Consider the following 23,635-nt stretch of genomic DNA (forward strand, 5'->3'; position numbering starts at 1 on the left):
TTGACATTTTATGTGTATTCAATAAAAGGTCTTCTAGATTGTTAACATAGCTTACGATGACGAAATCTTAACAAATACATCAAACTAATGTATATACTGTACTGTAGTCTTAATTACTATAAATCGTACTAATCGTATGAGGACCCATTTATCATTTATACTACTGACAAACAATACACGGTAACACGCGCAAGCGATCCCGTGGCACCCCCTCAAAGTGGAGCACCGCTTATCTATATTTAGTCTGATTTGGTCTATGGTGATGGCGATAAGTGATCTTATTATAGAGGTATTTATTCCCTTGTCACCGTTAAATTTTATTTAAGAATATTAAGACAAGTTTAAAAAAGTTCTTATAGTAATAATAGGAATGACACACTGAATAAAAACTAAATAACAGCAGTTAATATTTCGAAGTGTTGCCTTTTGTTGATAGTAATTAATACCAGGGAAGCAGGCGTTGAATATTGTATCCAGTTCAAACCTTTTTTGGCAATAATAGCCTTGATAAAAATACTGGGTGTCAATGGCACTTTCTTTAATGCAAACCGAATATGATTATATTAAAAAATATATAAAAATATATTCAGCACAGATAAAAATTATTATTATTAATCAATTAAAAAATCAAAATTTATTGTCAATGATATAAATACATCTAAAAAAGTATACAATGATAATATTTATTTTAAATAAACTTTAAGATTTGAAAAATGATTTTTTTTTATATTTAAGGCAGTTTATAAATATTTATTCGGGAAGAATTTAAAAAAATAATGTTCTTTTTCATCATTGAAATGACAAAACAAATGTTAAATGTGTTAATTGTTAATGGTAATTATTCTAAATATCGTACAGACATAAACAAATACCATGGGAATATCCACCTCCAAACTCGAAAAGTCTTGAAACTTAAACGACAATCACTACTCAAGCAGTGAGCCTTATCGAGTAGACACGTGAACACCATTTTAAATTTTTTTTTCGTTCGTGTCAAAACAAATAAATGTGTAAATAAGTTTTTTTTTTTAATTATTTTTATCTGTGCTATTTGGACTCGAGTGTTATGTAAGTATATTTTAAATGCTTAAATAAACGCTACGTTCAAAAATATAGATTAAAAATTATGTAATATCATTATAATTAATGGAAATATTATAATGGATTTAAAATATGCAGTTTATTGATATATATTTTTAATAATACGACGGGTTTAAAAACTCTTTTAAAACAAAGTCGATGATTTCAGAGCAAGTTAATAAATAAATTGTTTTTTTTTTTTTTGAATTAGGGCAACGATGAATAGTTAAAATTATTCTCGTATTTTTTCAGTAGTAATTATTCGTTCAGTAGATATCTCTTGATACCTCGAATTTAGACATTATGTACTTTATTTTCTTAAAATATTAAATAATAGATTAATTGCTGCTTATATTTTTGTACAAAGAGTGCTTATATTGTTGATATTTTTAAATTACATTTGCAGATTACGTGTATATATTTATTATATTTAAGACGTATGGTAACCATATTCACGTAATATTTAATAAGAATGTTTAAATAAATTAGATCAATATTATCCAAGTATAATATGGTAGGTCTTTCACTATCCATCGGTATTGGTGGTACCAACAGGGGCTTACTGCAATATATAAAACGAAAATTTTAAGAAACAGCCTGAATTTATATAATTGTATTCTTAGTTATTCCCGTTCACTGTATTGGATGTGATTAGAATTAAATAGTAACATTGAATATGAGTGCAACGTTTTATACGAAACGTATTTGTAAAACCTTTCTGATTTAAAGTTTCATTCTGTAACGTTGCTTTCGTAACCTTCTCCTCAAAAAGCAGAGGAGACCTTAGCCCAGCAGTGAGATATTCACAGGCTGTTACTCTATAACGTTTTCTGGATGGAACCTATTCTTTTGTGGCCTATTTTATTATTATTTATCTATAAAATGTACATGATTTATAATAAGCCTAAGCCTTAGAAAAGCTCATTTAGTTAATTATTTAATTAATTAGGTACATAAATAAAAACAATCATTTACAAATCAAAATGTACTTTATTCAAGTAAACTCATTTTCAAACAGTTTTGAAATGTCATTATAAAAAGTTAATTATAATGTCTGCGGCTCGGTTGATACTTAGGTTTATAAATAAGGCCGTATATGTTTATCCTCCTCCAATTGTAAGACTGAATATATATATTTAACAAAATAAAAAAAAAGCCTAAGTAAAATTTTCGTTAAGACAAGACTGGTAATGGTAGGACTTATGGCGGACTTACGCGAGCTACCTATTTTCTGTTTAGATACCATTTACTCATCAAGTATTGTTGTAAAATTTAAATTAAATTAGTACATTGTATTCCAGTTTGAAGGGTGAGTGCATATAGTATTACAGACACAAGTATCATAACATCTTAGGCATCGTAGTGATATATGTGTTAGATTAAATTGATGTCAGGTTTATTTTCGATAAGCGTGACAATTTAGTGCATTTACTGTACTTCAATGCGAATACATACTAAACGTCTGCCTTAGCGAACCCATCTCCCAGACAGTACTCTTACAGAACTTGTTTTGTTTTGTTAAACTTCAAAAGGCTTTCTAGTATCCTGGCTATGTACATAAGCTATTTGTACACAGTATAATAGATGTAATGACCGTCCGTCGGCTATGTTATAATTTCGACATAAAACATCCGTGGCGCCTCCGCGATATTCCGCGCGCATTCGGAAGAACGCTCCTCAAGGGACGGTCAGTCTCGTCCTTCCTATCAACCTTATCAATGTTCTCAAGGAGAGACGTGAAATAAACTCCTATATTAATCCAAAAACTACGTTTCATAAGTACAAGTAAATTAAAAAAAAAGTAACTCGTTTATTTAATATTAATACTTAACTTCAAATAATATATTGAAGAACAGAAATGTTAAAGTTTACGAAGGAAAGTTGTACGCCTTGAACGGTGCGACCTGAGTTGCTATAGGCTTTACACACGACTTTGAATACATTATTTCGTACTTGACATTACGTTCACAGTTACAGAAGTAATTTGCCTTAATCGAGCTACGTATTGACCGGATTTTGCCCACAGCGGCGATTTCGGAGCTAATCTTCAATGGAGCTGTACTCAAAACACATCTGTACTATATTTCAATACCCAAACATAGTAAACGTGCACTCCGATCACTCTCATAAGTCAATAAGATGTCAATCCGACTTGTAAACAGGACTTCAGGTGCAAAACTAATAGATTTATCAATTTTTTAGCAATTTCGTCTTTCAGTCCACATTTGTTAATCACACAAGCATTCGCGTTGCTTATCTTGATTTATTCAAACGCACCGCTTTTATATTGATTGATTTGTAAATAATTATAACAAATTAATGATAAAAGTTCAGTGGTTCTTGCCTCGTTAGCCAGCTCGGCTGCCTATAGTGAATGCATAGCGTGGTATTTACAAATACACAATAATTTCGTCAAACATAGCAAATATTTAACTAACACGGAGATATATTTGTCTTTATCTAACAATGATTCCTGATCATCAAATCATCATCATAGTTATGCCAAAGGTAGGTAGTATATTAATACACGGATATCAAATATTATATAGCATTTGACGGGCTGGTTGGCGTGGTTGGTAGATACTTGCCTTTCATGCCATAGGTTGTAGGTTCGATTCCAACCCAGGACAGACATTTGTGTGCATGAACATGTCTGTTTGTCCTGAGTCTGGGTGTAATTATCTATATGAGTATGTATTTACAAAAGAAAAGTAGTATATGTAGTATAACAGTTGTCTGTAGTTGAGTCGAAGTCATCAAAAAAAAAACTTACAAGTGGTAGGGCTTTGTGCAAGCTCGTCTGCGTTACCACCCACTCATCAGATATTCTACCGCAGCAGTACTTGATATTTTTGTGTTCCGGTTTGAAGGGTGATTGAGCCAGTGTAATTACAGGCACAAGGGACATAAAATCTTAGTTCCCAAGGTTGGTGGCGTATTGGCGATGTAAGCGATGGTTAACATTTCTTGCAATGCTAATGTCTATGGGCGTTGGTGACCACTTACCATCAGGTGGTCCATATGCTCGTCCGCCTACCTATTCAACAAAAAAAAAAAAGAATTGTAATTCTTAAATTCTGATCGTACTCTTCTATCTTTTATACATAAGTCATAAAGCTATATGACTTATGTATAAAAGATATAAATATATATATAAATATAAAAGTTATAGATTTCGTAATTTAAAAATCAAGACAAATTCAAATAAAAATACATATTATTCAAGTAGGCTATAAGCCTCTGAATTGTATTGCGTGTGAACGATTAAGCTGCATGTAAAATGGCCGTTTATGAATGTAGATCCTACCAAAAAGGACTGGCAAGAAACTTAATAGTTTTTTTAAAGACCTAAAAATTTAAAAATAAAATAAAAATCTTTTACAGAAATCAACGAATAGGTACATATCCCATCTTTTTTATCTGTATATTCTTGTATTATAATACAAACTTTATTAATTAAAGATTTTTTTCCGAACAAAATTTAAATTTTTTAATAAACATGAATCATGAGTGAAATAAAAAAAATTACTGCGAAATTTTACTACACTTGACCCAGGAAGGATGTTTGAACTTGTGGAGTCGGAAACATGGTTGTTATATGTTTAACGTAACTTTTTTTGTTTTTATAATGAAAATGACTATGAAAATGATAAAATTACCAAGAGAAACGATTACAAATAAAATAATGATTATTATTACTTTATATGTTTAAAATAATATAAAAAAATACAAACATAACATAAAATAATAATATATTTAAAACTAATTAACTATAATTTTAAATTATTATATTCACTTACACAAATATAAACAAAAGAATTGAAAATATTTTTAACATTCTATATCGAAATATTCAATTGATTCTTTAAGAGAAACCGGCCATCTTTAAAACCGGAAACGCGCAGATACGTATGTTACATAACAGATTATATAACATCAATTTCCATATATCATCCGTTCGGAACTCATCGGAAGATAACTCGCCAACTATTTGCTAATACAATTATATATTACCAAATAAGTCTTTGGAATTAATTATTCGTTATTCCATTTAAGACTTTGAATATTCAACGTTTTTAAAACGAAACTTCTTTAACGCTTAGAGGGAACTTTCAACATTTTGTATGAAACGTTTTTATAATGGCGTATGAATAATGGCATGTATTACAATCCGATAGCGATAGATGGCGCTTATTCAAATGAAACAATAATTGAGTAAAATAATGAAATATATTAAAGTTATTGAATAAAGGAAAGCTCTTATTTAGTTTCACATACCATTTGATACCCCAGATTAGTTCGGCGTATACAAAGAGAGTGAAAGACTATGTCACGTGTAGATATTGCGTTTTTTTTTCGTTTTTTTTTTTTTTTTATAATTGCTCTTAATATTAGTAATACTCTTGAGAAATTGCCTAGTTGGTTCTGAAGTCCCAAGTTTCAGACAACCCTCTATTAGAATAAATGTTGCAATCCCGTGTCTCAGAAAACACGTTACACCGTCTGACGGTGCGTGATATTACGGGCAGATGCGGCCAGCCCGCGCCAACGCATAATGGGAAGAGTATCGTCTATGGAAGTGCAGACAAGTCCGTAGCTGTGCGTCGGCTCCATGTGCATGCGAACATGCGAATACATGTATATTATTTGAGTTTATGCCCACCATGGCTGTGGTCAGAAGGACATTTGCTATTATTTGTTTTTTTTTTTTTTATAATTACACGAACTAAAAGTCGCACCGTCGTTTAAATTAGTGACAACAAAAGCAACAAATTACGCATTCAATTGCGTTTTTACACAACGTTCACGGACAATACAGGTAACATTTCAATAGTATGAGAAACGCTGAACGCGGTCAAGTGCGTATGTAATTAACTTGCAAATGGTTCTGCATTAAAGATTAAAGCAAATGTGAGTTTTTTTTTTATTATAAAAACTGTCAGTAATATTTTAAAAGTCCCAATTTGACAATGACGTTTTTAAAAGAACATTTTGTGTATGTTTACTTTTTTACTTTGACTATAAATTCATACGTACTCAATTAATAGCATAATTAATTATAACATAGCTATCATTGCATTGATTTCAAAATTGTTTTTAAAACCGTCAGAATGATAGTGTTCAGATAAAATGACACGCACCCCTCTAAAATTTTGATATAACTCAGTTCGTATTATACTATGCCTTTGACATAATTTAATATAATATAATGTATAACACCCACAAAAATATCTTTACTAACCTTCTATTATTATATGGAAATAGAGTATTGGATTTTATTGAGATTGCAAAAAAAATATTTGTTCATCTGTGTATCTGCGCTGTTTTTTAATCAATTTATTTTGTCTGGAGCTTTAGTAGTAATAAACATTTGATTAGTACTTTTAAAAAATTCAGCTCGAAAAGTATAGTATGCAATTTAAATTATACACTAAATTACAAGGTACATGCAAGCAAGGTCATGGACCAGTGCTAGTAATATTTGTAGCTTATTATCTGATTGCGTATATAAATCGTGGGTCTGTTTTTGAAAGACGCATTCGTAAACACTTGTGTGACACTCAGTTTGTTTAGTGGCTAACTTAAGCAGCATCTCCGGTCCTGGGATCAAACCCAGGGATCGACTAAACAATACTTACTTCTCCTGTAAAAAAATCTTAGCAGTTCCTGAACCTGAAGATTGAATATTGAGAGTGTTTTCACTGTTGTTCCTCAAACAGCACGTAAAGCCGTTGGCGCTGCCGTCCCATCGGATTATGAGAGTTAGGGAATAGAGAGTGCATCTGTGTTTGCACACACACTTATAAAGATTACTTTTTTTATCTCTAAATGAATAATATAGATAGATATAAGAATAAATAGGGTTAGTATTTGTCGATTTTCATGCAGGATAAATATATGTCTTGACAATTTTTAAAAATCAGATTCAGGCAAACAAACATACCACAGGTGTTAATAATAATTTAGTTCATTCATAAATAAGACCTACATACGTCATTCGTTTAACCTTGAATTGTGCAAAATTCAAGTTACGTGGGTTAAGTGTGTTGAAATGTCTGTCCGTCAAGCAACCAGTTTATATTTAATTGATACATTAACAGATAAAAGATCTGAAACGATTACAAACATGAAATAATAATCTATATTCATTCCAAACACAGAAGGAGTAAAAACAAACAGCTTTGAAATTAAATTGACGCGATTTGGTCGAGAATCGAAATCTTCAGGACTAATCTCTGAGCTCGAAACTCGCCGCAGAAGATGCTTGTGAAATGTCGAAAAGTGTTATGCGATATTGATCATAATAATCAAAACATTTCAAGAATACAAGCATCAAAATAGTATATCACCATAAGTCGGTTGTCAACATTTCACGGATAGATTACGAAGTGAGTTCTTACAGAATATCACTACATGAATATATTCCAAAGTATTCAATATGGATTCGTGAAAAAATATTCTTTTTAATAACTGTTATACGAACTAATGGAGTAAAATTAAAGTACATTTTTTAGAATAGGAAGGCGGACGAGCTTATGGGGTGGTGACAACTTACCATAAGGTGGCCCATATTTTATTAAGGTCTTACTTTTTGACTATTGTCAAATTGTCAAATATTGGTGGTATTAAGCCAAGAGCCGTCACGTCAACGACAAACACATTCAACTAAATCGGATAAATATTATTTAATGTTATAAGAACTAAATTATTATCTCAATGTAAAAAAAACAATAAAGTATCCTAGTTATTCGTTATTTCGAAATACTATACAAACAAAACTTGATTCGAACCTATGTACCTCCCATTGCTATGTCGCCGAAGATGCTAATTAAGCACAATTTAAAACGATTGTGCAAACTTGTAACTTAATGTATAGTAAATTATTACTATATGTAACAAATTATATTATATAAAACGGAAATTACATAAAAAAAATTAAGTTATTTAGTTCACACAATCAATAAATATATATACGTGAAAAAACTACGCATATAGAGTGATTAATATTTTTTTTATATGTTTAGGATGTAACTTCTTTTTTATGTTGATATGTTTCTTTTATTTAAATTTAGATTTTTTATATTGACTAAAGAAAATAGTAGTTTGTGAAAATGAAATAGTACGGTGTGTAAAATAAAATTCGCAATAAATGTGATATGTTTTTATTATTCACATCGGAACAGTTGTTTTTTCCATTATTTTTGTCATTTAATGCCGAATAGCTTTTTCAAAACGGAAGTAACAATCAATATTACAAGAATTAACTTTGACAAATGCTACTACTTTGTTTGGAGATTGCCTCTGTGCGTTACAGTTACATGAATAGCTTCACTGTTCAATCATTTAGCATTTCACAATCCAGGTTCCCTTATATATGCATGGGTCCTACAAGACCTAAACTGTGAAAGGGTTAAATCATCTTCGATTCAAATTCCATTCGAATCAAACACAAATTTTAAGAGATTAGAATAGTATATTATACCACAAGGCGAAGCATTTAGATATGGCATGGAGGATTTTTTGTATTACCACGTAACCCTAAAAAACCAACCTCGGTCACAATGACACAATGGCTGAGTACAATTCGGTCCCAGCTGTTTTATTTTTTGTTTAATTTTTTACAACCTGTGTCTTTGTTCTGTAATCGTTTATAATCTAAATTCTCGTTACAGATAATATTTTAATTAAACTTATGTCAATATACACTTTTACTAAACGAAAGTCAAGACATCGAATGTTTTTGTTATCGATTCTTTTATTACAAGCATCAAATATTTAACTTAAAAATCATACCTAATACATGCAAACTAACGATTACTTATACGATTTGTTCTTTCCAAATTTAATCTTATTCGTTCTTTTGAGGAGAAGGTTTGGAGCTTATTCCACCACGCTGTTCCAATGCGTGTTGGTAAAATACACATGTGACAGAATTACAACGAAATTAGACACATGCAGGTTTTCTCACGATGTTCTCCTTCACCGTCAAGCACAATAGGCCCTCTCGGCCATTCCTTTAATAAATACAAATAAAAATTAAAAATAACTCTTGGAAAATAATGACTGCGTTTCAATCGCAATTCCGATCCTCTGAGCGAAAAATGAACCAGCCCTTACACCAGTAGAGGCAATAAACTAGGTGTTATATTTTTAATGAAAGTTTTTGCACAATTGCTCCTTCGAATATTTGCAACGCATCAGTTTACAATTGATATAAGTGAAATATATCACGTTCTATTTCTTAGTCAAACTGAAAATTGTAAACTAGAGACACTGAATTTCTTTCGCCGGTTTTCTTTGGGTGAGTTTAGTTCAGGTAGTTCTTTTACGAACTTAGTAGTTACTCAGGTAGTTTTTACTTGCAATAAGCAATTAAAATTCCTTTATTCATTATAAAAGAATTTTAATTTGAATATTGGTAAATAAAAAAGATGAACAAAAATTGTCACACACTTCGTCTTTTTCGTCCGCTGGTGGCAGAAAGCTGGTTCGTTATTCGCTGGTCCATTTTGATATTCAACGGCAAAATGCTGAATTCTTGCCACGATTCAACGGTATACGAAATGTTTAAGACATGACGAACAAATTACAAAATAAATCTTTCGATATTCTTTAAGCGATAATTATGTAGAACGGCTGTCTTACAAATATCCGCTACGATAAAAATACCCGTTAAGGAAATTAGCACCAAATCCCAATAATAAAATTTAAGTTATTCAATCACGCAAAAACTGATGGACCAGTTTATGTGAAATTTTGAACAGATATAGTTTATGCCCTTTTAAATTAGTAATCTCCTTAATTCGTGTTTAAGTTTTGGAGCAAATGACACGAAATTAAAAAAAAACTCTTCCTGTTACGCCATCACGACTATACCACTAAAACAATATTATTAAAAATAGCTACGGAAAAAATTTTTTATTCATGTAATATTTAAAATACAAAATTAAAATAAAAAGAACAAAATACACATTACAAATTTAAAGCAAAAACACGCCGTCTAAAAGATTGTTCTGTGGCATTGTACCCAAGACGCTAGCACTATTGCCTCTGCACCGCTAGACTCAGCCTTTGGGCTAAATAAGCGCCAGCTCTTGGGTTACCAGAAGTGTGAGCCAGTTTCTTAGAAATATCTTTTATGATTTTTTTTTTGTATCGGACGACCATGGACCCAATGTTTCAAAACCCAGCCCCGCAAATTCATATTCATTATTCATGATAATCATACATTGGATAAAAGTGAATATTTGCGGCGCTTGAGTATTTGAACAGCTTCAGCGGCTGCCCTGGCTTTACGAGACGTATTCTTGATATGAGACACTGCCAGCGTATCTACGCAAGTTGCATCCCACACAAGAACACGTCCCATCGACCATGGCACTAATGTCGTTCCATCGGGTCTCTTGCCATCATCTCTGCATAAACCATTCGGTTCCGAAGTAGCAGGAATCGATGCTGTAGGAAAAGCCCGATGAAGTATGTCATTAACAGATCCATGGCGATATGCACGGCCAGCGCTTTTGCGGCAGCTAATTCCATGGCATGCGAAATGATCCAACCGGGTATCACAGGGACATGTGTGAGGCTCGCACACCTTTAAACCTAAGTGAAGGCATACGGCGATGCGTATCGTTGCCCATTCAAATACTGTGCCTAGATATTTAGAAGGGAGACCCTAAAGCCAGTGACCTGACTCTCTTTCAGATACAGCTAGCAGTCTTGCACGGTCTGTATCTGAGGAACACTGGACAAGAGCAAATTGTGTGTAAGTTTAATACGGGGCGAATCCCAGTGCTTCTGACAAGCTATATCTGAGAGAAATACTTCATCATTAGCTACGGAGTAAACTTGAACCCTTACTTAACTTATTAATTCACCCCTCGAATTTAAATAGTAGGACAAAAGTTTCTGGGCAAGATGTTGAATTTTGAAATCCGTATGATTCCATACGTACGTATATATTATCGGAATACCGGTATTATAATTGATCATACTGACACCATATTAATTTAATATTAACACGGATATACTAAAACAGATTATGTAAATCTTTGATCGTTTATTGCATAATCATATTTACAAATGTCACAGATAATAATTTATACATCTAAACCACCCATACTCAACCTTTTCTTTATAGGGGCCACAAACAAATAATGTTTAGGTAACGATTTCTTAGGTTTCGGGATTGTTACAAATTGAATTTAACAACTGTGAACGGATTTTAACATAACATAACGACCATTTGGTAAAGTAACAGAGCCATCTGCAAGGGACATATATAGTGCATTCTATTTTCTCATTTTCATAATCCGATGGGACTATAAATTCGATGGTATGGTGGACAACCATAGACATTGGTGTTGTAGGAAATGTAAGCCATCGCTTACATCGCCAATGCGCCACCAACCTTGGGAACTAAGATGATATGTCCCTTGTGCCTGTAATTGCACTGGCTCACGCACCCTTCAAACCGGAACACAGCAATACCAAGTACTGTTGTTTTGCGGTAGAATATCTGATGAATGGGTTGCACCTACCCAGACGAGTTTACACAAAGCCCTCCCACCAGTAAAAATCTTATGAAATGATTTAAAATTCAATACAAAATGGATGCAGATACTTGATAATCCAACACAGTTACAAATACAAGCAATATTCCAATTACTATTACAATACTACGAGCAGGTATGTAATAAAAAAAACATTCTAATACACAATCGAACTAGCTTTTACATTCGACATCGTTTGCGTGGAATAACACTTTACAGGATAACTTTATATTATAATATAATCATAAACACAAAAGACTACCGTCTTTATCAAAACTGGATACAAGCATTAGGCTTTATTATGATGAGGGATAATGTGTGGAAATAATTAATAGTATTAACAAATACATTTGTCATGGCTAGGCAAAGGTCTCCAGTCTATATACGAGAAAGGTTTGGAGCTTTAACTTTATCACTCTTATCACCTTACTCCACTACGGGTTGTGTACATCCATACATACATTTACATTTCGCATTTTCCGTCACCCATTAGCATTCAGTGATGCGTGGACGGATTTGAACCCGCTATGTTTACATAAAGTACACATGCTCTATCCATTGAGCCATCTCGGCTTATAATCAATTAGTAAATTATTAATTTTGCAACTCCACAAATCTTAATATTTTATCTGTTTTTTTAACGGATCTTATTTTTTATATAATATAGGCGGACTTGTAAATGGGCCACCTAATGGTAAATGTAAACCATTGAACTTAGACATCGGCGCTGTAAGAAATATTTACCATTCCTTATATCGTCAATGCGCCTCCAACCTTAAACTAAGTTTTTTTTTTCTTTTTTTTTTATAGAATAGGAAGGCGGATAAGCATATGGGCCACCTGATGGTAAGTGGTCGGCAACGCCCTTAGACATTGGCATTCTATGAAATGTCAACCATCACTTTCATAGCCAATGCGCCACCAACCTCGGGAACTAAGATTTTATGTCCCTTGTTCCTGTAATTACACTGGCTCACTCACCCTTCAAACCAGAACACAACAATATCAAGTACTGCTGTTTTGCGGTAGAATATCTGATGAGTGGGTGGTACCTACCCAGACGAGCTTGCACAAAGCCCTACCACCAGTAAAAATGCTATATTGGCTCACTCACCATTCAAACTGGAACACAACAGAATATGTGTGGGTGGTACTTACCCAGACGGGCTCGCCCGCTCCTACCACCAAGTTAAAACCACTACCAACAAATTAAACGTTTTATCTCCATACCACTGTTTATCAATTAGATATATCAGTTATATTAGCTGATAGACTAACAGACAGTATCGTATGGATTTTATAGTAGTGGTATGAATAGTGAGTTTTATTATCACGTTTGAGGTTAGTTATGTCCGGAACCTCGGTGGCATTGTATTCAATGTAAATTGCTTAGAAGGAATCTTAATACGAAACGACTACGATACGATCTCGACACGACATGTCGTGTGAGATAGAAGATTGTATTTCTTATTGTTTTCCAAGTTCAATTAAGGTATTTAATTATTATCAGTAGTCGAAGCGAAAACTGCTTTAAATATGAACTGCTATTCTCATGAACGTACCATTCAATTGCGTAAATTGAATTTGATTCATACAAACAAAATTAAGTAACAACTGATAAAAAGTATTAAATTTTAAAAATTGTGATTAATGTAAATTTAGAAATGTCTGCTAAAATTTGTTTTTTAACAAAATGCAGATATATTTTAAAACAAATTCGCCCTTTGTGGTATGTTGGTAATAACATTTATGCTATATGGTCTCTTGTTGTAAAAGCGTTGAATGTGCTTATAAATGGCGACTTTATATCTTTTTTTTTAAATTGCGCCAATATGCACAGATTATCCTGTGAATGTCACGTAGGATATAAGCGTATGGCAAGTGTCATGCTTTGTCATGGCAACTTCGATCAAAAATACTAGTAATAATGATCGAAGCATGGCAACTATAATATTTTTTTTTTTTAAACCGTCTTCAAAATCGAAGAAGGTTATCAATTTTTTTGGTCACGATCTTCTATATACATTCGCAAAGTAACATTAGAAGCGGTTCCATGGAGTATCAATGCGCCACTAAGATGTTACCTCTCTTGCTTGTTACTGGGGCATTTGCATTTCAATCCTACTTTATAATGTTTGGATATAGTATCATTAATAAGTAATACTTTTTAATTAATAAGTACACAAAGCCCTACCGCAATAATAATTTATATGAAAGCGAATTTAAAAAAAAACTTGCTTTAAAACCAACTTACAAATACTTTAAAACGGGTTAGATTAAACGCAGGAAATTATTTAATTCAATGACTCTATCTCTGTAAACAGTTTTATGTTCCGACATATCTTCAACGGACGTACGGACATGCAAACTTGTTTATATATGAGTGAAAGTGAAGTCATTGAGCTTGTTACTTTAAGAATGTTATTTGTTACGTCACGTTAATTTTGTAGTAAAAATAACGCTCGAGTTAATCGAGTATTAGTTGTTATATTTTAAGACAAAACTCTTGAAGTGCATTGAGCTTAAATTTTCAAGGTTACGTTCGGGTGCAATGTATGCAATGTTGTAAAGTTGTACTATCACGCGTGAGTTGTAACTTTACAGTTTTAAAATTGATTGAGTATTAGGCTCAGAAAATAAAAAATGCCGAAAGAAAAAGCGACTTCCACCAATGTTTTGGCTAAAAGATTTTTCTTTATAAGCTAAGACTAGTGCGGCGCAGACTATACAGAGTTATTTTAGCCTGAGCCTTTAAATATCTGAATCCGTCAGAATGGTCCACAAATGGCAGGTATTATAATACTCGAAGCACGGGTGCACCTCTCATTTATATCAGGTCTCTATAACTCACCATTGAATTCCTATTTATTAGAAGCAAATAGTAGCAACCTTTTTATTACACAGAGGATATAGAATGGTAAAGATCTTACTATATAAAACCTGCCCAATTAACTTTTCTCTTCAGTTAAATTATGCAATATTACATTATATATGTAATAAAGTCGGTAATTATTTAATTAATCAAATAATGCGATCGTTACGTTAACGCGCACACGCCATGACCATTAAGAGAAAGTGGACAATTCAAACGATTTTATCGTTTATTTGACCCCCTTTTAAAAAGATACAATATCCTATAGAAGTAATGAATATTATAAAGCGACCAAAATCATCATTGAAATTTTGCTGGTGGTGGAGCTTTGTGGAAGCTCGTCTGGGTAGGTACCACCCACTCGTCAGGTATTCCACCGCAAAACAACAGTACTTGATATTGTTGTGTTCCGGTTTGAAGGGTGAGTGAGCCAGTGTAATTACAGGCACAAGGTATCCCTTGTCAAATCACCAATACGCCACCATGTTTTATCTAACATCTTAGTTCCCAAGGTTGGTGGCGCATTGGTGATGTAAGCGATGGTTAACATTTCTTACAATGCCAATGTCTATGGGCGTTGGTGACCACTTACCATCGGGTGGCTCATATGCTCGTCCGCCTTCCTATTCTATAAAAAAACAAAAAAAAGAGGAATATTTATTATAAAATTCAATGTGTTGATTATTATTATTATTTCTACTCTTATTTTTTATTGATATTACTAAAGCTCTTCAATAACTACCAAACAACAAAATCGGATGATAAACGGTTTGTTTTTACGTATTTATATACATAGGAGATATAATAAAATACTTAATATTAATGGCAACTCATATAATATTTACATTAATATATAAATATTTTTAATGATTTTTCCCAGTTGTCCCCGATGAGAATTTTCACTGGCAATATCTCACTACACTAAGCCGAGATGGCCCAGTGGGTTCACGCCCGGGCAAGAACCACTGAATTTTCATGTGCTTAATTTGTGATTATAATTCATCTCGAGCTTGACGGTGACAGAAAACATCGTGAGGAAACTTGCATGTGTCTAATTTCATTGAAATTCTGCCACATGTGTATTCTACCAACCCGCATTGGAGCAGCGTGGTGGAATAAGCTCCAAACCTTCTCCTCAAAAGGGAGAGGAGGCCTTAGCTCAGTAGTGGGACATTAACAGGCTGTTACAAAAAAAAATACACATACTATACATATATCCATAAATAAATTATATTATCTTTTTGTCAAGTGTTTTAGTTATTTGGTAACCAGCTCGGCCTATGTTTTCTATGAGGAGCCACTTTCAAATCAAATAAAGAGATCATGTATGTTACATGTACAAATTAAAATAAAATATTAAAAACGTTGATGTTTATATAAAGAACATAATACCCATATTATTAACTTAAAAAAAAATTCAAAACAAATTTTCTCTTAATAATATAACATAATTTTCCGAAAAAGCCGAGACACCTAATTTTAAATAAAACAGTAGACAAAATACACGTTTCCACATTCCTTAAATTGTTTTAAATTGAATCTTTGAAAATGAAGTTACACACAAACTTTCATTCCAAAAAAACGAGAAAAATTATGAAGCTTCTAGAACCCATTATTTTAGACTCTGTTCTGTCTATCAGTCAGTCAGAGTTAGAGTTTTATTAAGAAGATTCCATTGTTTTATTTTTATATACCATATATTATAAACGTAAAGCAATTGTCATGCGTTTTGAAATTAACGTATAGTATAATTATAATTTATATAGTACATAATTTATGGCCAATGTTGCCAACATTATAGACAAAGGTGCAGTGTACCTGACACTACACCAACCAATGGTTAATTGCCCATCAGCCTTTCTAGTAGCTATAAGAAACCAATATAATATATTACTTGCGTAAGAATATACACTTTGAAATGATATATTACTCTTGGGAATTAATGTACGTTTGGTGCGTATGATTACATTTTATGTTAATAAAAAAAATAAAAAATATGATATATAAATAATTAATATATTATTTATAATACATAAATAAAATTCATTTAATTACCTAATTTCATCAGAAAATATTTAATTAAAAGAAGTGATAGCGTAAAGTAAGTTTTAAAATGGTAAACATAATCAATTAATTATAAATTATTGAATGTAAACTGTAAATTGTTCGCCCGTTATAATAAATTGGTTGAAAACAAAAGACTTAAAAACTTATACGTATGTTTTTTTTGTTACGATAACTGGAGATATAAAAATAAAACTAAAAATAGTTTCAAGCTGATAATGTCATTAGTTAATAGATAATAACATTTTTAACAATATTCTTCTTCCTTTCAGATACAATGACACATCTAAAGCTTCATATCCAGCTCATCATAACATTACTCCTCATTACATCACACTCAATATCATCAGCATCTACCAAGCCAAATGCCAGACCAGTCTACGAAGTTATCAATGAACAAACAAGAATGGACGACAAATCAAAGGTCTCAAACAGTCCTGGAATACTTCCATATGGCAATCCATTGGCTGGAAACTCGAAACAGAATGCGAGACTTCACGCCAGCAACCAACAAGCCATGTTTAATGCTGAAAGAATAAGACAACACAAGGCTCAGTTACAAAGATGGACGAAAGGTCCTCAAATCATTGATAGCTATATGAAAGCGTATCATGAATTACAAGAAAACCATCAATTAGAGATAGAAGAACAACAGGCAACGTTAAAAGACAGTCCTGTAACACCAGCGGTTACGACAAGAGGTCGCCCGCTTAGACAGAGAGGTCAAAATAAACGAGTACAAAATAATGGTGATAACTCCGCTCAGACGTTGCCTAATGAACCTTCTATTTCATCGAATAGAGTACAAAATCAAAGAAAAGATCTTCCAAGAAGAGGCTCATCCATCCAAAGATCAGAACCCACAAAAATTACAAAAGCTGATGCAGGAATTAAAAATATTAGAAGCAGAAATCATCGATCTTACGGTTCTGCTGATTATCACCAGTATTTAGAACCCAAAAGATATAAAACAATATATGTGTCACCAGTGCCTTATAATAGCCAAGAAGTTACAATAAAGCCTAATAGGAACATTGGCTTAAATGATTTTCAAACAAATGAACCGAGCAAATTATATACAGAAGCAGTACCAAGCGAGGCGGCGCCTGCTTACCCAAAGCGATATGGTACACAGAAATTTGGTTCAGTTCAAGAAATAGAAGCACTCAATTCTCTATTATCAAAGAATCCGACGGAACAGTTATCGACATTCAAAGCTCTTTTAAAATCGGAAAAAGGAACAGACGATAATATTGAAAATGTACCAATAGATTATTATTTCTACTTAAAGGACCCTACAAAATATGCGAGTGCGTACATGCCAACCATACCAGTCAAAGATCACATACCTATAACTGAAGAAACCGATGATATTCAAGATCCTACTAAAAGCAAACGACCAATAACATTTTCTCAGCCAACAGTTTCAACAACAGCAACAAAACTTGAAACTGAAACTACCAAAAGCAATAATTATTACAAAGTTGAAGGTGCAAGTCAGGTAATTTGTGATGACAGTAAAGCTAGTCAAATAGACTATTCAAATGATGATAGAGATTCATACCGTGCTATGCATTACGGATATCAACCTTACATCAAGGAAGCAGACGCTGACACAAGTGAGATATATTTACACCACAACGCTCAACCCACTGGAGTGCAACATTTATCTGAAGACGGTACAGAAACATCTGCTTATGGAGATGATGACGTAAGTATACCATTAGATATAAACTTAAAAATGTCAAACAAAGTTCGCAGTAAACGTTCTAAGCTAGAAACCGATCCATTTCTTTTGCCAAATGAAAAAACTTCAAGTAAGCCGATGACCACAAATAGCTCAGACACACCCACGTCCGAATCCCTTATAAGGTTAAATCCGTTTAGCAAGAAACGCGGGAGTGATTTCAACGTTTTTCTAAATCCTAACTTTCCGATCGGTGAGGCAACCGATTACAACGATGATTATGACTACATTCCCATAAAATCAAGCAAACCTAGTAAAAAATATGAAGCGTTTTATGATGAAGATGAATATGGTAATTATGATGATTTCAGTTCGCCTGATGACGAATTCGCTACGAATTTTAAAAAATCTTATCGAAATGATCCCCTAACCGCTGGTTCTCACTTTGAGTCGAAAGGTAGTTTCTCGAACAAGTACCGTCATTTCCGCCGTGCCCCAGGCGTGTCTGGTTCCTCCCAAATCCATAGTACACCTCCCGCTACGTCATATGGAGTACCATTTTATGGTTCGCCTCATATATTTAGTACACCTCAAACTTACCCGCAAAAATTTGAATTCCAAACGGTTTCTACTTTAGGAAGTTTCCAAGATATAGCCGAGCCCGTGTATATGCTGACTCAGTCTCAGTTAAAAGAACTAGTAGGGCACCATAATCTGAATATCGAGCATTTAGATGTTTATCAATTATTAAAAGAAAATAAAGCGAAGAAAACGTTACAACGCCCAAGAAAATATAGAAAAAGATACCCATTTAGACATGTAAAGAGTAACTTGGTTAAACTCCATAAATTTAACTTGTAAATGTCATCCCTAATATTTAAATTATAGTTTATTTATGTTCTTTATAAGTTATTTATTATGAGATGTTCTAAGCTAAATTAATAAAAAGTTTTTTATTAAATATTTATTTCTTAATTTAATTTTAAATAGATAGTTATAATATCCCTTTTATAGTTAAAAATAATTTGTTTCTTAATATTTTTAAAGCAAATTCGGACGCGATGGCAACGAATATGTCGAATTTAACAAAGTCTTGGTGAAAGCTTTCTGACGTTAAAAAAATACACTCCTGTCACATTTATTGAATTGTATGTCCTTATTTTTTATAATAATATACCTAACCTTTTTTTTGCAAAATCTTTGCAGAATAATAAATTCCATTGCCTTGGTTGCAAATTACTAATGTGTGCCAAGCCTAAGCCTAATAATATATTGAATATTAATCTAAGCTTGATTGGAATGTTAAGCAACAAACAAGTTATACAAAACAATTTTACGTATGAATATATTGATTTTATTAATTATGCAATTGAGAACAAGGCGTTAAATTTTATTTTGTGGAGGAAACGGTATAAATTATATACGAAATAAAATAAATTTTTTTTCTATACATAATTTTATTTTAAAATAATAATGAAAAAGTTATTTTTTAAGAACACACAAAAATCCTTTTTTAATTCATTTACTAGTCTCTTAGGATTTATGGATAAAATCGAAAGCCATGTGTAATATAATATAACAAGGAAAACGGACGAAGAAATATTAGAAAATTTTAATTAAAAATATTATTATGATACATTATATTTCAATAACTTGTCACAGTATAATAACTCACATAAATTCATTCGCTTTATAAAAATTTAAACGTAGTCCATGAGTATTATGATTAATGATAGTTAACATTTCGTTAAATTGTCATTAAATAACAGCTCGAGGATAAATTTAACTTAAATATAAATTAAATGACAGGTAATAAGATAGAGAATTTTATTAATGGGATTCTACATATCTATAAGAACATCCCCGAACTCCGGGGTTATAGTAAAATTTCTTGACGTAAATATCCAATAACTTTTTTTTCGGATTTCAACCCCGGATACTGAGATATGCAACCAATAGACCAACGAGATGCTTATAAGTGAAATAATGACAAAGCTTACTTCATGGCCTTCCCCACCCTTCATCGCACCTTGTTACGAATAAACACAGAGCGTTTTCGTTTTCTCTATTGATCAATATTTTTCATCAAAACGATTAAACTTTTTAAATATTTCAAGACTCTTGCAATTAAATTATAAGTACTAAACTATAATATCATAATCGTGTGTTTTATTTTATTTGTAACTTGAAAAACATTGTTTAAAATCAATTGTATATCGCGCGCAATAAAACACTTTCTAAATCAGATGCGTTCTAGAATCTAGAATAACGGAAAGTGGTTTCGTTTAAGAAGACTTATCTAACATTTGTAACCGTTACTCAAGTTACTAATACCTGATTTGAATTAAAACATTCCTATTTATATACTGGGTGTGCTCATTCAATTATACATATATTTGCATATTGCAAATTTTATACTTATTTATAGTTTTTATAGGAACTTTGGAAGTAAAATTAAAGTGAATAAAAGTAGATGGAATATAAATAAAGGATTTATCAGGAACTGTTTGTAGAGCTTTGTACAGTAAAGGCTATTTTAATTTCTGTACAGTATAACTTCGACCACTATCCGCTATGCTCTTGTCCAATATCAGCTGCAATGCAACATCCCTAAAGTATCGAGCCATGGATTACTCAATAGAACTAAACACTAAATGATATACACCTTTCGAATCTACCTAAAACCTAATTAGAAATATTTCAAAGAAATATTATTGTTATTTTTCTATATTATATAAAGATATTTTTGAGTTTGAAAATAAATTAAATAAAAACCACATCTTAAACAAAATCATTTTATTTATTATTGATTAGAAAATTAAATTAATCTCATATTTTGGTCACTCAGTTAATATAAAATTTATAAAATTGTAACTTTTGTTGGTAGTTCGATATTAAATAAATAATCAGAATATATATATATATATATATATATATATATATATATATATATATATATATATATATAAATTACGATTAGCATAGTAGTAGTTATAATTCGAAACAGTTCATAGGAACATAGGCTTTGTGCCGGAGGTAAGGCTTTGTGCAAGTAGTCTGGGTAGGTACCACCCACTCATCAAATATTCCACCGCAAAACAGCAGTACTTGGTATTGTTGTGTTCCGGTTTGAAGGGTGAATGAGCCAGTGTAATTACAGGACATTACATCTTAGTTAGCGATGTTTAACATTTCTTACAATCGCTAATGTCTATGGGCGTTGGTGACAACTTACCATCAGGTGACGCATATGCTCGTCCGCTTACGTATTCTATAAAAAAAATCAATAAAAGACTTAGGTATAGTTAGAATGACAATACTTATAATATATTACGGCTCACCTGGAACTGAAATAGTCTCGACATCCGAAATAATATTTATTTATTAAACACACAATACAAATCATATAAAATTATTACAAATTATTTATTTAAGACGCAGAATTAGGCTTTCTTATCGCTAAGTAGATTTATTGGGACATAATAGGATTGAAACAAAGTCAATATAAATAATCAGAACGGACCAAAAAAAATACCAATACCTCAAACTACTTTAAACTTAAATGAAAGTATTAAATAATATGTATTATTGAAAATAAAATAAAAAGTTAAAAGGTGTTTTTATGACAAAATATTCGTCTAAATATATTATATTAATTTTACAGCACATTGCGATCCTATGAAGTCCAGTTTAATGACTTTACTCGTATTTTAAATCGTTAAAGCCCCCGACGAGAAATAAATAATTTAAAAGTACAGCAATATTTTTTTAACTTTCAGCTCAAATATGCAGCTAACTACGAATTCGGATACAGAGTTAAAGATCAAGATAGCGGCAATTACTTTGGTCATCGTGAAGCAAAAAAAGGCGAGAATACCAAAGGTCAATACCACGTGCTTTTACCAGATGGAAGAATGCAGCAGGTCAATTACTCAGCAGGACCCGAAGGCTTCCATGCTGATATTACGTATGATCACTTACAATAATAAAAATTATGGCACAAGTCAAATTATAAGAAAAACAAATTTAAATACGCTTATGTCGTTTTTAACGCTATGTGAAGATTTATATATAAAGATAATTCTATCTATCTTATGTAAAGATTTGAACATCAGAAAATATTTTAGGTAAGTTAAGCTACTAATATTAGCTATTTTAAATAACGTTGTGAATAAACTGAAAAGTACAAATAAAACACAGTGAAAATAAATATTTATTAATATTATAAACAAAACAAATTAAATCGGTATCAGTTCTTATGCTTAAATTCACTTTTTTTTAAACGAATACTTTTTTGCAAGAAAAAAAAAAATTATTCCGTGTCTTCAGTCACAGATCAAAACAGAAAATGGCGCACTTTAAAAAGAAACCAAAATATATATCACTTTTCCCGCCAAAACTGAGAAAAGAGAAAATAATAGAAAGCTAATGTCATTTTGCGATGTGATATGTTGACTTTTTGCAGTTCCTCGCTAACATTATGTAAGGTTTATGTAACAGATTATAAATCATTGTTACTTTAAACTTTTTAAATCTTAAATTACAGCTTATGAGATATCAAATGGATTGCAAAGATTTTGTCGTGTTTTTGAATAATAGCTCTAATAATGTTGACTATAAAGTTCATTTTGTTTTGTTCTTTTTAAATCAATGTGAATATTATTATATTAATCCAATATAAGTATTTAATATTTAAAATATTCTATATTAAAAATGGTTATGATAGTTCTTGTTGGCGGGTTTACGATTTATATCTGTATATTTAATAAGAGCTTAAATATGCAGATATCTAGATACAAAACATTTATAATTTCAATATAAAAAAACCATTGACAAAAACGTTTTTTTTAACTTTATACTTATCTTTCTCTATTATAAAATTTATTTTACTTTTTTTATAGTTTATTATTTTTAAATTAAAGTAACCAGGGTGTTTTATTGTTTAATATAAAATTAAAGATTAAATTTTTAGATAGGTCTACAAAAAACCGGATTTTCTAGAAACTATCTTGTTGTTCAAAGCTTGCCTTTGAAAATATAAATTGTATTTTTTTATAAAGCGTTACTAATATTGGCAAGTTATTACTAGTCGAAGTTTAATTTTATTTTATTATATTTCAAATTCATCTGATATATTGTGACCATATCGTATATGTAAAAATAAATGCTTAAAATTGAAATATTTTTCTTAGAAATTATTTTAATTATAAGAAAGTTTAAAATTTTCAATTGTCATTGATTAAGCTGTTTGGGAATGTGCAATGTTTTTGGTATTTTTTTAATATTTATATATTAAATTTTCTAAAAAAAATAAATGTGTGCAATAAAAATTCTAATCATTTACCGATATTATATACTTATTTATAAACGGTGTTTGTC

At 31.5% G+C, this 23,635-nt stretch overlaps 1 protein-coding gene across 1 annotated transcript; it reads left to right on the top strand.

Annotated features, from left to right (window-relative positions):
* Positions 1-954: 954 nt before the first annotated feature.
* On the top strand, positions 955-22,472 carry LOC126778482 (uncharacterized). The gene is made up of 3 exons (XM_050502075.1): positions 955-1,068; positions 16,842-18,280; positions 22,036-22,472. The coding sequence occupies exons 2-3, from the start codon at positions 16,847-16,849 to the stop codon at positions 22,240-22,242; spliced, it is 1,641 nt and encodes a 546-aa protein (XP_050358032.1). The 5' UTR covers positions 955-1,068; positions 16,842-16,846; the 3' UTR covers positions 22,243-22,472.
* Positions 22,473-23,635: the final 1,163 nt, after the last annotated feature.

Source organism: Nymphalis io, chromosome 26 (genome assembly GCF_905147045.1).
Source record: "Nymphalis io chromosome 26, ilAglIoxx1.1, whole genome shotgun sequence".
In the NCBI taxonomy this organism is placed as follows: domain Eukaryota; kingdom Metazoa; phylum Arthropoda; class Insecta; order Lepidoptera; family Nymphalidae; genus Nymphalis; species Nymphalis io.